Source organism: Ciona robusta, chromosome 1 (genome assembly GCF_009617815.1).
Source record: "Ciona robusta chromosome 1, ASM961781v2".
Lineage (NCBI taxonomy): Eukaryota > Metazoa > Chordata > Ascidiacea > Phlebobranchia > Cionidae > Ciona > Ciona robusta.
Window position 1 is genome coordinate 10,650,254 of NC_143235.1, and position 14,307 is coordinate 10,664,560.

General features: G+C 33.2%; 4 protein-coding genes across 10 annotated transcripts; 1 reads left to right on the forward strand and 3 right to left on the reverse strand.

Annotated features, from left to right (window-relative positions):
• Window positions 1-797: 797 nt before the first annotated feature.
• LOC149743052 (syntaxin-12-like) lies at window positions 798-4,726 on the reverse strand. 2 transcript variants are annotated; one of them, XM_089880536.1, is made up of 8 exons: window positions 4,576-4,726; window positions 4,379-4,448; window positions 3,893-3,992; window positions 3,354-3,523; window positions 2,892-2,970; window positions 2,328-2,400; window positions 1,688-1,770; window positions 798-1,117 (listed from the first exon to the last, which is right to left on the reverse strand). In XM_089880536.1, exons 1-8 carry the CDS (start codon window positions 4,655-4,657, stop codon window positions 1,022-1,024), a joined length of 753 nt encoding a protein of 250 aa, XP_089736662.1. In that variant the 5' UTR covers window positions 4,658-4,726; the 3' UTR covers window positions 798-1,021. The 2 variants fall into 2 exon arrangements, with proteins under 2 accessions (XP_089736662.1, XP_089736671.1); XM_089880545.1 differs by lacking the exon at window positions 1,688-1,770.
• On the reverse strand, window positions 4,713-6,314 carry LOC149743053 (gamma-soluble NSF attachment protein-like). Its single transcript, XM_089880352.1, has one exon. The coding sequence runs from the start codon at window positions 6,188-6,190 to the stop codon at window positions 5,159-5,161; it is 1,032 nt and encodes a 343-aa protein (XP_089736478.1). The 5' UTR covers window positions 6,191-6,314; the 3' UTR covers window positions 4,713-5,158.
• A 415-nt stretch (window positions 6,315-6,729) lies between these two features.
• Window positions 6,730-9,375, forward strand: LOC149743054 (syntaxin-7-like). The gene is made up of 8 exons (XM_089880509.1): window positions 6,730-7,003; window positions 7,079-7,148; window positions 7,273-7,372; window positions 7,445-7,620; window positions 7,837-7,924; window positions 7,992-8,064; window positions 8,304-8,386; window positions 8,564-9,375. The coding sequence occupies exons 1-8, from the start codon at window positions 6,841-6,843 to the stop codon at window positions 8,657-8,659; spliced, it is 849 nt and encodes a 282-aa protein (XP_089736635.1). The 5' UTR covers window positions 6,730-6,840; the 3' UTR covers window positions 8,660-9,375.
• A 125-nt stretch (window positions 9,376-9,500) lies between these two features.
• On the reverse strand, window positions 9,501-14,251 carry LOC149743055 (uncharacterized). 6 transcript variants are annotated; one of them, XM_089880485.1, is made up of 9 exons: window positions 14,234-14,251; window positions 13,949-14,032; window positions 12,185-12,269; window positions 11,622-11,753; window positions 11,332-11,419; window positions 11,155-11,259; window positions 10,758-10,939; window positions 10,586-10,669; window positions 9,501-10,154 (listed from the first exon to the last, which is right to left on the reverse strand). In XM_089880485.1, the coding sequence occupies exons 3-9, from the start codon at window positions 12,245-12,247 to the stop codon at window positions 9,951-9,953; spliced, it is 858 nt and encodes a 285-aa protein (XP_089736611.1). In that variant the 5' UTR covers window positions 12,248-12,269; window positions 13,949-14,032; window positions 14,234-14,251; the 3' UTR covers window positions 9,501-9,950. The 6 variants fall into 6 exon arrangements, with proteins under 6 accessions (XP_089736611.1, XP_089736592.1, XP_089736627.1 ...); XM_089880466.1 differs by lacking the exon at window positions 14,234-14,251 and having other exon boundaries at window positions 13,949-14,157; XM_089880501.1 differs by lacking the exons at window positions 13,949-14,032; window positions 14,234-14,251 and adding an exon at window positions 12,624-12,985 and having other exon boundaries at window positions 11,155-11,244.
• Between the last annotated feature and the right edge of the window lie 56 nt (window positions 14,252-14,307).

The window sequence follows — 14,307 nt, forward strand, 5'->3', positions numbered from 1 at the left end:
GCGCCATCTAGAAGGATTGATAATTGAGCTATGGCTATATACTGCTTCAGCTAAAGCGAATTTTAAAAGCAAGGATTCAAAACAAACACTTTGTAAATGATACGTATTACGTTCTCAGGTAAAAGCTACAAATCCCAACAACCATGTATGTCATGCTTATGCCATAGTAGTGCAACGGCGCCCAGAAAAATATGTGGAATAGGAATAATTCCGCCTATATTCGTGTACATATAATTCTGCAGTACTAGTTTGAATTTTGCCGTCAGCTAAGCGCAGCACATAAAATGCCAGTTTGCCGATACCCACACGAAATATACTTTTCAACGATTGCCTTTAATTACACGAACTTTATAATTATAGACGACTTTTAAAAGACTAAATAAACCAACGAACAGCAACATTTTAAAACTTTAAAACTAAACCAATAAACACCGAATGCTGTATGCACTTTATGCTAAAACTGTAACATACAGAATTAAATAAAAATGCATTACCTTGCCTCGTTGTGGGTTAAATATTATTATTTACTCGTCAAAAGTATCGCAATTTTCTTATCTGTCAATATCTCCAACAATTTGAACCAAAGCTGTATTTATAAATTCGCCTCCAGATTTTTTGGAAAACAATTTTTCTTGAGTTATATAAACAATTTTGTATCTGACTCCAAAGTAGACGAATGTACATTTTGGTTAAAAGTTACCACATATTTTATGACAAAGTAGCTTATATCTTTTAAATTGCATATTAGTTTTATGGGTTTACACCACGAATTGCATGTAGGCTACTTATAAAAGATATTACCAATTGCAACTTTTTTATTGGGATAGTGGAGTGTTAAAGGAGAAATATAAATGCTAAACACTGTACCAAAAGTAAAAAATAAGCAAGCAGACTGATTGATTGATTTACAGAAACTTTTTTACATAAGATGTGCAATTTGCCACCATCACTTCACACATATACTCCCGATAAAAGGTAGGCGCTGAAAGGCAGTTTTTTTATACGGTGGCGGTATGCAACATTATTTAGGAATAGAAAAGTAAATGATTAAAATAAGGATTATTATCAAAACAAGAAGAATAATTCCACAAATGATTTTCTTTTTCCGCGACTTTTTCTGAAAAAGCAAAATTTAACGTCATACGAAAACAAAATGATTTTTCCTACCCGTAAAATAAAGACTGTTAATAACATGCACTTATTAAACTGCAACTACATTCAACAATATTTTGTAAGTTTAAACACGCACTCTTATTTAAACACTGTATTAATATCTGGCAGCTACAAAACATGTTGAATTTTGTCTTGCGCCGTGGCGTAGTGGTTAGCGTGCCTGCCTGTAGCCATTAGGTAATGGGTTCAAGGCTCGTCGCTGCTACCATTGTGAGCGTATGTGCAAGACACTTAACGACAATTGCTCCAACCCAGTGGTCACTAATGGATTGTCCAAATTATCAGCCATATATTAAAAAAAATGAAAAAATCCCCCAAAAAATAATCACCCACAAAGTAACATACATGGTAACTCGTAAGCTGGCACGAGGTGTTAAACCCGTGTTATAACGACTGTCGTTTTCCGGCCACGCGAGGATGAAGTAAGTTACACTCATTTATTCATTCATTCATTCATCCAAATTAAAATTGCTAAAACAGAAACAAATCAAAATAACTAAAACATGTAATTTACTTGGTTTTTAACGGCCTGACCCAATTCTGATTTTCCCTTATCCACTCTTTCATGAGCAGCTTCAACATTTGCCTCAATGCTATCTAAAACAAGAGAGCACAACTCAAATAAACATTGATAAAACAATAACCATCTTGAAAGAAGATTGATACCTGCTGTACGTACTTCAGATACTTTGGTACAATATCATATCCTGCAATTCTTTATTTCTTTCCGTTTGGTTTGTGTGTAATGGTTTATACATAGTGTTTGAGGCAGTTTAGTTTTTTTAAATTTTTTGTTCAGTTTTGTGTGTTTTTTTAACAGATTCATTTTTGATTTGCAATAGATCATAGATGGTTTAGTTTTAAACTCTGACTAATTGTTTAATTAAATCTCCATTCTCCAGCTAAAGTTAAATTTTAGATTGCAATTTAGACCCACAACCAAAAAAAAACGAAACAACTGTTCAACAAAAAAAACAGAATCAATTGCTGAACAACAAAACAGAGAATCGGCAACAAAAGAAATTATTATTGTTCTAAATTATTATGACTATGTTTATAAGAATCATGTTTAACTACTAAACAATAAATACAATAAGTTAACAAATGTTTCATTTTGTGACATGAACCCACAAAATGCACAACTTAGGACTTACCAATCATTTCTCCTTGATCTTCAACTATTTTAGCAAGATCCTTAAATATGATGTTCACATCAACAATGTCGGACTAAAAATAGAGATCACCATAAAAAAAAATGTTATTTTTTAAATTAAAAAAAAAAAAATAATAATAATAATAATATTGTAATAACAATATACATATATTATTAAATCAAATGTCAATGTTAAAATTAAACATTAAATTATAAATTTTGAAAATGGAAACTGTAGAAAAAACTGCAGACTTCAGTTAGAAAGAAAAAGTTACATTATTAGTAAATATAATTTTTTATTTATCTTTTCAAAAACGATAGCAAACATCATGTTGTTTAAAAAATGAACGCCATTTAAAAAACTTTAAAATCTTTTTAAAAACTCTCAGAAAAAAAAATCAATTGCAGATTAAATGACAATTGTTGGTGATCAGAAATTCTAACGATGCAGACAAAAATGAAAAACCATGTCCACAATTATGAATCATATGGTGACGCTGTTATTAACTTGGTATCAATATCATGTATTATAGGGCACAAGGCACCAACCCTTCATGAATATTACCTCCAGTTTCTGAAGTTCCCTCTCCCGTTCTTCAAGTACAGATATGTCATGTGTGGCCATTTCTTGCATTTGCATCCCTCTGGTTAAATTTTAAATACAACAATCAATGAACGTTTGGATCAATAATTGGTAGCGTTCAGCATTTTTATAGTTAATACACCTCAGTTTAGAAAACATGATTTTAATTACACGCCATGCACTGTAGACAGGTGTTATTTCTTATGCGTCTAAATTAATTATGCATGTGCACATGTTCAATAATGGATATAATATAAGCTAGATGGTATATGGAATATACATTATACTGGTGTTCTCTAATCAATAAAGTATTTGACTCATTGACTGTATATCAAAAACGGTCAGCAGAAAAAAACAAATACGCCATAAATAAAAAAGAAGCCCCCACTTAATAAGTATTAAAATGGCTAATACACCAACTGGTTTTTAAATAAAACAACAAACCCCTGGGCTCCAATGAATGGTTGAGTTTCTTGATTAGATTCACTCAATGATCGCATCCTAGCAACCGATTCTCTTTCAATCTTTGCAATATCTCTTTGTACGTCTTGAAATGACATTGAAACATCTTTGAGGTCATTTGTTAATCTTGTTTTCATTGTATTTCTTTGCCTCTGCAAAAATACATTTATTGTAATTAAAATGCACAACTTTCAGTATATTTTTGTTAATTATTTACAAAGCTTTGGTTCATACTCAAACTGGTTATATATATAAATAATATATGTTGTCCTATGTATATAATTATATATATATGTTTTATATTAAAATATTAACTGAAAATCGTATTAAGATTAGGGGTGTAACAGTGCATATAATAGGGGTAGTAAGCAAAATTTGTCTAGAAAATCTCTGTTATGTGGTTTGCCACGCTATAGTGACAGACTGGCACAGAAAAAAAGCAAAACAATTTCTTAATCACTAAATTTATCTCAAATATCAGTTTTTGTGTCAACTAGTACTAATAATAAACACAATTAAACCTTTTCACTTGCTGATGTGGGTGGGGAAATGTTTTTAACATCTGACAAATGACTTGCTGTTGCTTCCAGTAGCTCCTTAGTATGATGCTGCCTTTGGTTGCTTTAATAAAATTCACAAATATATATGTCCAAAAATTTAATAAAAGTCAAAATATATACATATATTTAAAATATTGCAAAATTTATTAAAATTAAAAATTTACCAAAATTTAATAAAAAATATGGATATTCAAAAATTAAACTAAAGTCAAAAATATATTAAATCCTTTCCTTTGACCAGTTTCACAAAGCGCGCTAATAAATTTTTAAATAAATATATATATATATATATATTTCTGAATTTCGGTGAAAGGAAATTTAATTTATTAAACCAAATAACTCTTATAATATTAACTCTTTAACAAGATAATGTTATTTAACTTACTTTAATGAATAAACAAGCGCTAGGTATTCAACATGCATTCCGTTAAAACAACATTAACTTACATTTTAGTCAAAGTGTCACCAGAATTTCCATGATCATTTAGTTGACAAACAAGGTTCTTTATCTCTTGAACTAAAAATTTAATATAAGTTATTAAAGTTGGAATCTGCTTTGAAGAATAATTAAAGCTATTTCTTAACCTTAACAGTGTAGGATTTGGCATGCCGCAATATAAATGTGCTAAGGCTTATATAATTACCATTTTTTGTGATCTTCTGTAGATTTGAACCCACAAGGTGTGTGAGCCTCGTGTAGTTTCTTGCGTCATCAGAACTTTGCATAGTGGTTGCGATTAACAGAAATATCTTTAATGATTAGGTAATGAAGAATACACGATTTATTACTTATCTGAAAATGTATAAGCAATTACAACATAACATGTTTAATATGCTACAAACATACGGTAATGTTTAATTCACATTTTTATACTTGTACTGTACCAGTAAAGCACACAGTAAATAAAATATTTATAATTAGTTGACACATTGTATAATAAAAGCAACAAATTCTGATAAATATTAACATGTAAACAGCAGTCGATCATGCTTTTATTCAGGTACCACCATAAATTGCTACAAAAATGACAATATGGACATTTACTTTATTTGGTCATGATGTTTGGGTAAACCGCATGGTAAAAAACACAGAATTTTTTATTTACCAAGACTTTTTTAAATTAAACAGGTCAGGTATGGTGGAACACATTAACAAATATACAACTCTCACAATTGCACAATCCCATGTTTTTCTTTTTAAATCAAAAACAATACTGTTAAGTTTAATTAACAGAGATCAAATTCTTCCTCTTCAACAGCAGAAGAGGATTGTGGAGTTTGATTACTTTGGTGTGGATTTGGTACAGAAGATTGCAGAGATGCAAATTTATCAGCCATTTCATCCGCTTGTTTTGTCATATCGTCCAGATTATGTCTGGGTTTGTGAGAATTACTCTCTGTTTTTACGGCGTTGCCTGGCACGTAACCGGGAACTTTTAATGATCTAGCTAACTTTGCATAAGCAGTGTCCATATACTTAAACAGTGGAGTATTTAAGATTCGTGATGCTGCATCCTGGTCCCGCTGATCATAAGCTTCCACGAGTCCCATCAATGCATCGTATTCCTCGCTCTCATTAAAGCCATCAATATTTTCACATGCATCATACACACTCTGTTCCGCATGTACCTGGTCACCTATATGCAAATGTACGAGCACCATAGCGCAGGTCAACCTGCTTCCTGCCCCATGATCTCCACCATCCACTTGACTATACAGCTGCTTTTCATGTTCAATAGTTTTTACAGCTTCACTAAGTTTATTCATTCGTACCTGAATCCGAGCTGCTTTACCCACAAGTTCAGCAGCAGATCGGAGTCTACTTTTGTCCTCATTTTCATATATTTCAGCACCTTTTAAGTAAGAAGAAGCCGCCCATGCTGGGTGGGTCATTTCCACCATTTTACCAGCCCTATCCAAGCACATTGCTGCTGTATCAGGTGTACCATCTTCCAAGTAAAGCTCAGATGCATGGTCTAGACACTTTAAAGCATTTTCAAAGTCTTTCATGTCTTTATATACCAAACCCGCTTCTTCACGAGCCTTACCTGAATGAAAACGTGATCCATTCTTGTAATAGCAATCTGCTACCTTAAGGAAAGCCGAGACAGCTTTTTCCAAATTCTTGTGTTTCTTGTATGCAAGTCCAGCTTTTTGAAAACAGTCTGCTGCACTGTCGAAATCTGGTCGCCATTTAAAGAAACCAGTCTTCAAATGCTTTTCACCCTCTTGTACCAAACGATCAGCTTCAGAAGTCATCTTCTTTATAATCTAATATACTATAAGCCTAGAATAATGCGATGTTAAAAGTTTAGAACAGCTCCTACAGCACGCAATACGAATTCCAATGTTATTCTTTCGTCTCGAATATAAACAAAGTCAAAAATCAATCAACCGCAACCGATCATGTGAATAGCGTAATTGCAGTGTGGACCGTACTTTTATTTATTTTTAAAGTTGAAGACATTAGGTGTAAGTTAAAATGCTTTTATACATTTATAAATCTTTTAGTATAAGCTATGCCATTTTTTTATTAAACTGAATAGTACAACGTTAAATACATGTCATTACTATTAAAAAATATTATATTTTTCACTCTAATGATTTTTTACTGTGTAACACTGAAATTTTGTTCTGCATGACGTCACCGTCTTACGACAATCAGTGAGCAACAACACAATAAAACGAAAGTAGACAGAAGTTTATTAATAACTTAAAATTTGTGGGGAGCAGCAAGTTCATGAAGATAAACTATAGCACATGTTAATACGTAGATATAGTATGTAGTATGTACTTATGCTACTTTATCACTTTAGGTTTTATTGTTGTATATATATCAACTGTTAGAACTTTTATTATATATACCTTGAATAAAAAAAAATTGTATTTAAAAAAGTGTGTAATTTTAAATGTCAGTGAGCATGTCATATGGAAGAGGTGATTTAACAAGTGATGGCTTCAACAGTTCAGCATCATATAACACTGGTTCATACCAGAATTCTGGAGGTACCCAGGATTACACCAGACTTACTCAGCTTATAGGAACAAACATTCAAAAAATTGCGCAAAATGGTAAGATAGCGCTGTAACAATAATATAAATGTAAAATATAACTATTATGACTTACCGATTTCACCTTGTTTTTAGTCCAAGAATTCAAACGAATGGTTAATCAACTGGGGACCAATCAAGACACACCCGATCTAAGAAACAGACTGTAAGTTGGTCTTTTATGCACCTTATATGTTCATGTTCTTTTTGCATATTACACTACTTGTCATACTTCATCATTTGTGCTAAACAGCAATGCATAACCGAGATTCATGTTTGTTTTATCGCAGGCACCAGAGACAACATCATACAAACCAAATATCAAAAGACACAGCTCGTTATTTAAAAGATGTCAAAGGACTACCTTCCACCCAAGCAGCAGCTGAACAGGTAAATATTACCCAGTAATGCCATGTTTTTCATTACAATATAATTTTATCATTAAAAACACTGTTCCCGCAGAGACGGCGAAAAACACAAACTGAACGACTAATGGCTGATTTTAGTGATGTACTTAACTCATTCCAAGCAGCACAGAGGGAAGCAGCTACAACAGAAAAAGAATGCGTTGCAAGAGTTCGAGCATCAAGTACAGCTCATCAAGAACCAGGATCTGATGTTCTTATTAATATACAAGGGTAAGTAATGTGTGATTCTGGAAAAATAACACTTTTATCAAGTGCATTTTACATGGGTAAATCCGGTCCTATGACAACTTTGATAGCACAAGCCAGGGACTTGGGGTTTAGGCCAGAGTTCGTTGGTTGGTTGGTTGCCTTCATGTAAACCAAATGCCTAATTCAACATCTTTTTATATGGGTTATTTATTTTAAAAGTTGTGGTTTCCTTTTCAGTACAATGCAAGACCAACAGCAAGCCACTGTATCAGTTGAGGAACTGCAGGATATAGAAGAAAGAGAAACTGCTATACGGCAACTTGAGGTAATTTACCAAAGAGTTTTTTATACTTTAAGTGCTATCATATCACACCACATTAATTTATGAACAGGCAGATATAATGGATGTAAATATGATCTTCAAAGACCTGGGTACAATGGTGCATGAGCAGGGAGAAATGATAGGTAAGTTGCTTACTACTTAACATTATTATAATGATATTTGTTACACTTATCATAGGAGTTGAAACAAACCAAAGTTTATCATTATTGTATATGGTTTGTCATGCATACCTTTGTAGTTGATAGTAACTCTTTGTTTTGTATGTAATTGCACCACAGTTCAGTTAAATGAACTTTCCTTTGTGGATAACAGGGTTAGTTTTAGGGACACTGAATAATTAATCCTTTTTTTTATACAACAGACAGCATAGAGGCGAATGTTGAACACGCAGAGCAAGATGTTGTACAGGGAAATGTTCAACTTGTACAAGCACGTGCAAGCCAGGTGAAATTTACATTAGTTTAAATTTTTGCTAAAACACTGTATCTTGGTTTAATTCTCTAGTTCACTGACAGACCTACCTGGATCTTTTTTTAAGTTATATGTTTGTAGCTTAATTTTTAAACCGTAACAACGATTTATGCATGGACAACTAAAATTAATAGCTGTTTTACATTTCAGTCAAGTGCACGGAAAAAGAAGTTAATCTGTTTCATCTTACTTATTGTTGCTATCGTTGTGATTGCACTGATTATCTATTTCTCTGTGAAGAAATGAAGCACAAACAATGTGCTCTGGTTAGCTAGCACCATTCCTTTTACAAAGAGAGCCGCATTACATCGGTCAACCAATTACTAAACTTCCAATTCCCAATATTTTTTGATTTTTAACTCAAGCAAGTGAACGAAAATTGCTTTGGGAAAAACTGAACAACATAATTATTCGTTCAACTTTAGAACTATATATAAATTAATAAGTATATATATATTGTTTTTGTTTACACTATTTTGCAATATAATTCTAATATCACAATGTGTTGTGCCCTGGCTTAGAATGCAGTTTACCTGTTAAAGGTGTTCCTCAACAATAAAAGTTAAAAAAAACTTTAGCAAAATACTTACTTTAATTTTCCCAGGTTGTTGTCCAGGTCACAGTACAAATATGCGTATAATCTTCAGTTACTTAACTTCCTTGTTGGTGTAAAACTCCCCGCTGTTCTGCAAATGAAAACATGTATAACTGTATATTTAAAACCGATATGTTATGTAAATACGCATTTTGTGGATTTATTTAAAATTTATGTCTATTCTATATATATTCTATATTTCATGTGTGTGCTGTTGTTTCCCTCTATTTATTGTCATATCACTGAAAATTAATTTGAAATCCCAAACCCAGTACTTGACGTGGTTGGTAGTTTTTCTGAGAATTTAAAACTATTATGCTATTAAGGATAGAAAACTGATAATAAATAAATAAACCAAAATATTTTAGAGCACTTGACTGGCAAAGTAAAAAAGTAAGCAAATACTAAAAAGGGAATACAATGTGAACTTGAGATACACGTGACAATATAGTTATATAGGTTAGTCACACGGGCATATTTAGGGACTGAATATAAAAGCATGTATATTTATTAACAAAAGCAAAAAACTCAATTTTTCTATTTCGCTAAAATTATAAAAAAAATAAGTTTACAGGTATAAACATTAAAAGGCTTTAAAAAAGTATTTCTAAAACACAAATTTTATGAAAAGAAAACAGTTTCAGTTACTATGGACAGTTTAAGGCAATCTTATAGCACATGCAGTTTAAAACACTGGACGGAAGAAGTAATTTTACATAAAAGAGTTGCCTATGTGGAAGAATATAAAAAAGGAAGAACAATAAGCTTAAAGATCAACTGCAATAATGCTGTTTGAAAGCGGTGTGTCGCATTTCAGCCACACATAACATGTTTAGCCATACGTAGTCTTTAGGTTCAGAAGACTAATGGGCAAATCCTTGAAATGTATATTACAGGTTTCTGAAGAGAATGCATGAGCCTTCTGCGCCAGTGCTTCAGAAGTTAGTCGAAAATTTGTGAGTTGGAGTTCACAGTGTTGGTGTAAAAGTCATCGGATGGTTTGGCATCTCCATCCTCCAAACTACTGAGACTTGCTTCATCAAAGATAGTCTTCTTAGTAAGAGGATTCTCAATGGCATCAGTTCTCTCTCCTCTTCCCTGGTTAAATGGATCGGTCGAAAGTTGTTTTTCAAATTCCAAAGTTGCCTAAAAAAATAATATGAACAAAGCATTTGTTATTTTTAATTTAGATATTGTTAACTCAAACCCAATCATGCAGTTTTGTAAATTCATGGGTACATGGGTGTCGTATTTCATACACCTTGTGCTCACTTACGAGTTACCTCATATGTAACTTTGTAGCTGTTTTTTTTTGGCATTGCTAAAATTTTGAACAATTTATTATAAATCTTTGGACCTGGTTGGAGCAATTGTCATTAGCTGTCCCGCTCAACAAACCATAGGCCCAAAAATGGTGGCAGCACCAAGCCTTGAATCTATTTTACTTGTATATAGTCGAACAGTTTAAATACTAAGCAACTTGCCAAACAAATGGAACCAAAGCAGGAGGATAAAAAAGTCATTCACACATTAGATAGTTATATAATTGTTTAATAATTTAAAACAAATTTGCTCACATTATCAGCTTCAAACTTGTTTGCCAATTCTCTGTCTCTCGCAAGTTGCATCGCAAGTCGACTAGTTTTCTTTTCCAAATTTTTCTACAGAAAACCATCATAATTATCATGTTTAAAATTACTATATTTAATTTCCAATTTTTTCAAAAACATCAGGTTAACATGAGCCTACCTTCCTTCTTTCTTCTGCAGCCTTTAATTTCTGTTCAAGATCAGCTTTGGTTAAAGTACTCGATTCCCGTTTCAACTTTTCCAACCTTGGTGGGGGCCTTCGGATGGGGGCCAGGGGTTCCAGTGGTTGTAATGGACCCGCACGCACTTCAAAGGCAGCACCTCCCTTTTGTACTTTTGAACCTTTGTGTGGAAAAAGAAAGTAATAGCTTCCAAAGTAACATAACATAACTTTAGTTCGTCACTTAGTTAAAGTAGAGAAGGTTAAAAACAAAACAGGTCAAGTTATTTATTTAATACAAATATGGTTCTAGTTTAAAGAAAACTGTGCACAAAATCCGAAATCCGAGTTCTTTGGAATATGAAGCATATATATTTTAATAAACAGTTTAAACTACCTGTTATTAATCCTTCTGCCTCTAGTTCTTGTAAAATGGCTCTTGACTTTATTCGTTCTCGTCCAGCACTCTTACTGGTGAGTTGCCTGCCTACCAATTCAAAATCTGAGGGTAAGAACAATACCAAATAAGCCTAACCCATCATATAAAAAGACAGGGCATTGACTGTTAACATACCTGGTGTCTCAGGACGTCCATCAGCTTCAACTTCTTGTACACGGTTAGGATCCGAATTCTCAGTGATGATGTCTCCTGATTCATAATCCTGGAACCAGTAGAGACATTTTGTTTAAACCAGTAGTAACCACATGATTGAAGCAATTACTGTTAAATGTGTTGCTCAAGAACACAGGCACCCACATTAGTGGGACCATTGGACCTTTAATTCTCTATTCCTTGGTTATGATGCAAGTACTTCATCCTAACCACAATGCTAGACCTTTGGTTTGTTAATTAATTAAACTTACCATTTCTTGAATCCCACTGTCTCTGCTTTTCGCAGATGTGGATTTGGTTGCTCCAACGATAGTTGCGGCAGATTCATTAACAGCCGACTCTTTTGCTGACTTTACTTTTACTTTTGATGCACTTTTTGACCTCTGTACAGGTAAAAGTAATACCATTAGTCATTCAATATTGTATTTTAAAAAGAAAGTCATAATTCTAGGTATTCTATTGGTTATACCAGCAGTTCTCAATCATGGGCCGTGGAAACAATTTGAGATGGGCCACAAACCAATATAAATAATGTATATATATAATATATTTAATTAAAACTTAAGTTTCATTTGTGTCACTATACATAATTTTACAGGAATAATGGCTTTAAATAAATTTAAAGTTGAATAAATAATCTATCTTGAAATATGTTCTACTGTTTTCTATATTAACTAAACCTATTTTGTTCTATTTTTTCATAAAAATTTATTGGGTCACAGAACTTTTATGGCGAAAAATGGGCCACGTAAATAAAACGTTGAGAACCACTGGGTTATACAATACAAATATTAGTTAAGTTGAAGATACTTACAATTTGGCCATCTTTGCCAGTGGTAATAGCTTTTACACTATCTTTAGAAGGCCCACACCCCATTGTAAAGAGATGGTTATAAAATCTGCAATAAAACAAAATTTAAATAATTTCCTTTGTAAGTTCCATACAAAACAAAACAACTTACCTTATGATAAAAAAGTAACTTATTATAACCCTAAATCAAACAGTAATTGCACAAAAAGAAACGATTTTTGATGTTATACAGTTATGCTCCTATAAAAAACTAAAGGTTTTGTTACACCCTGTCCTAAAGTGTATGTGTGTACATACATCATCCTATTTTCTGGCCAGGCCAAAACGCTAATGATTTAAAAATCTTAAAAAATGAATAAATAGGCTTTTGAAACACAGCTAAACAAACGGTAGATTTTTTGATGAAGCACCGAACAGCTGATATTGGCCTATTATAAGACACCTGACACGACGTCTTTTTCGAAGGAATGATTTCAGCTGTAATCGTGTTATGCGGCGTTGTTGGTTACCACGGCTGTTGCTAGCGACTGACGTCAGCAGCTACTCAAGCGAAACACTTCGGCCCATTTAATAGGTCGCCTGGAGATCAACATAAACTAACAAATACATACAAGTACAACGGCAAAAAAAGGCAACTTACGTATGTACTGTTTTTAGGTTTCTGATGGTTGCTCACTTAGGGTCGAAATCTACTGCAGTCTTAAATATAAAACAAAAAAGAACCGTCCGGTTATGTTTGCATTTTCTGCGATTTTATGTGAATCGACAAACTAAATATACGTAAACTTCAAACCTGTTAAGTTAAACTGTTGCAATCAAATCTAAAATTAATGTTTTGAAATTACGTTTCACCAGTTGTTCTTAGACAACCGTATTTGTTACGTCATAAATAAGATAAAAAATCCGTGCCTTCCAACATTAAAGGCTTATTTGCATCCAACCGTCAATCGGTTTTATATTTTTTGTTCTAGCGATATCTCTGGTAGGCCGTAGTTTAATGGTTTTGCGTGCGTTATGGTCTAGTGATAGTATAGTTCTAATTCAAGTTTCGTTCAGTTCTACGAATTCTATTTTAGCGCTTGTGTGGTAAACAAGTTTGAAATCACTTACGCTCTTGCCGTTACTTTGCCAATTTGTAATGTTACGTCTTTGAGAAAATATTTTGCTTGATATTTGGCGAGTTGCGCAAAAATAGCGCACAGTCAGATAGTTGCACCCTACAGATCGTTTTGGTTTCAGCCAATAAGAAATATTGGGTTGTCCATCAATGTGCTACGGTGTGTGTCGACGTTAAGAGTAAATAATTAAGTTGAAGGTTAAATGATTTTTGAAAGATTTCAATTAGCAATTGCCGTTTAGTGTTATCCTCATGAACACACACGTCGACGATTATATATATCAGCGTAGAGCCTTGAACTTATAATCTTTGGGCTAACGGCAGGCTCGCTAAGCACTTTGCAACGGCCACGGCCACGGCCACGGCCAAGATACCTCTAGTAGTATAAGCCATGTAACAGTGCCGGTTTTTACGAACCCTTTACAGTTTAACTTTAAACTATAGTGTTCTTCCACGTGCACAAACTACGTGTGTATGTGTGTGTTTGTGGTGACATAACCAATATTCGTTTTACGGACTTCACTCAAATAGTACGATAACCTAAAAACGGCGACTAGTGCTGGGAAGCAAGCAGAGACAAAAAGATTGACACAATTATGGCAAACCCAAAAAACTTTTTCCTTAAACTGAGAAAATAACATACCACTCACCAATACTACTATATTTGTAACCGACTGGTTGTAAAGTTTCGTTTCATCAACTTTCCTTCACCTGCATGTCCAAATGCAAATTCCCTGCATATCGCCATATACCGTATATATATATATATATGCTTAACTGCCACACATCCTCAATCAAAGCAACATACCTTTCCAAACAATTTTAAGTCAAATTTAATACAAGGTTTTTAAAACGGTGGTTCTAGATAAATATGCGCATGATTTGATCTATATGGGTAAAACCATTTTAGTTAGTTATATATTGCTGTTACAAACCTCTTTAAACCTGAAAACAAACGCTGGTTAAATTTAAAACACCATGGAAAATAATACAGCAGAACACGCGGGAT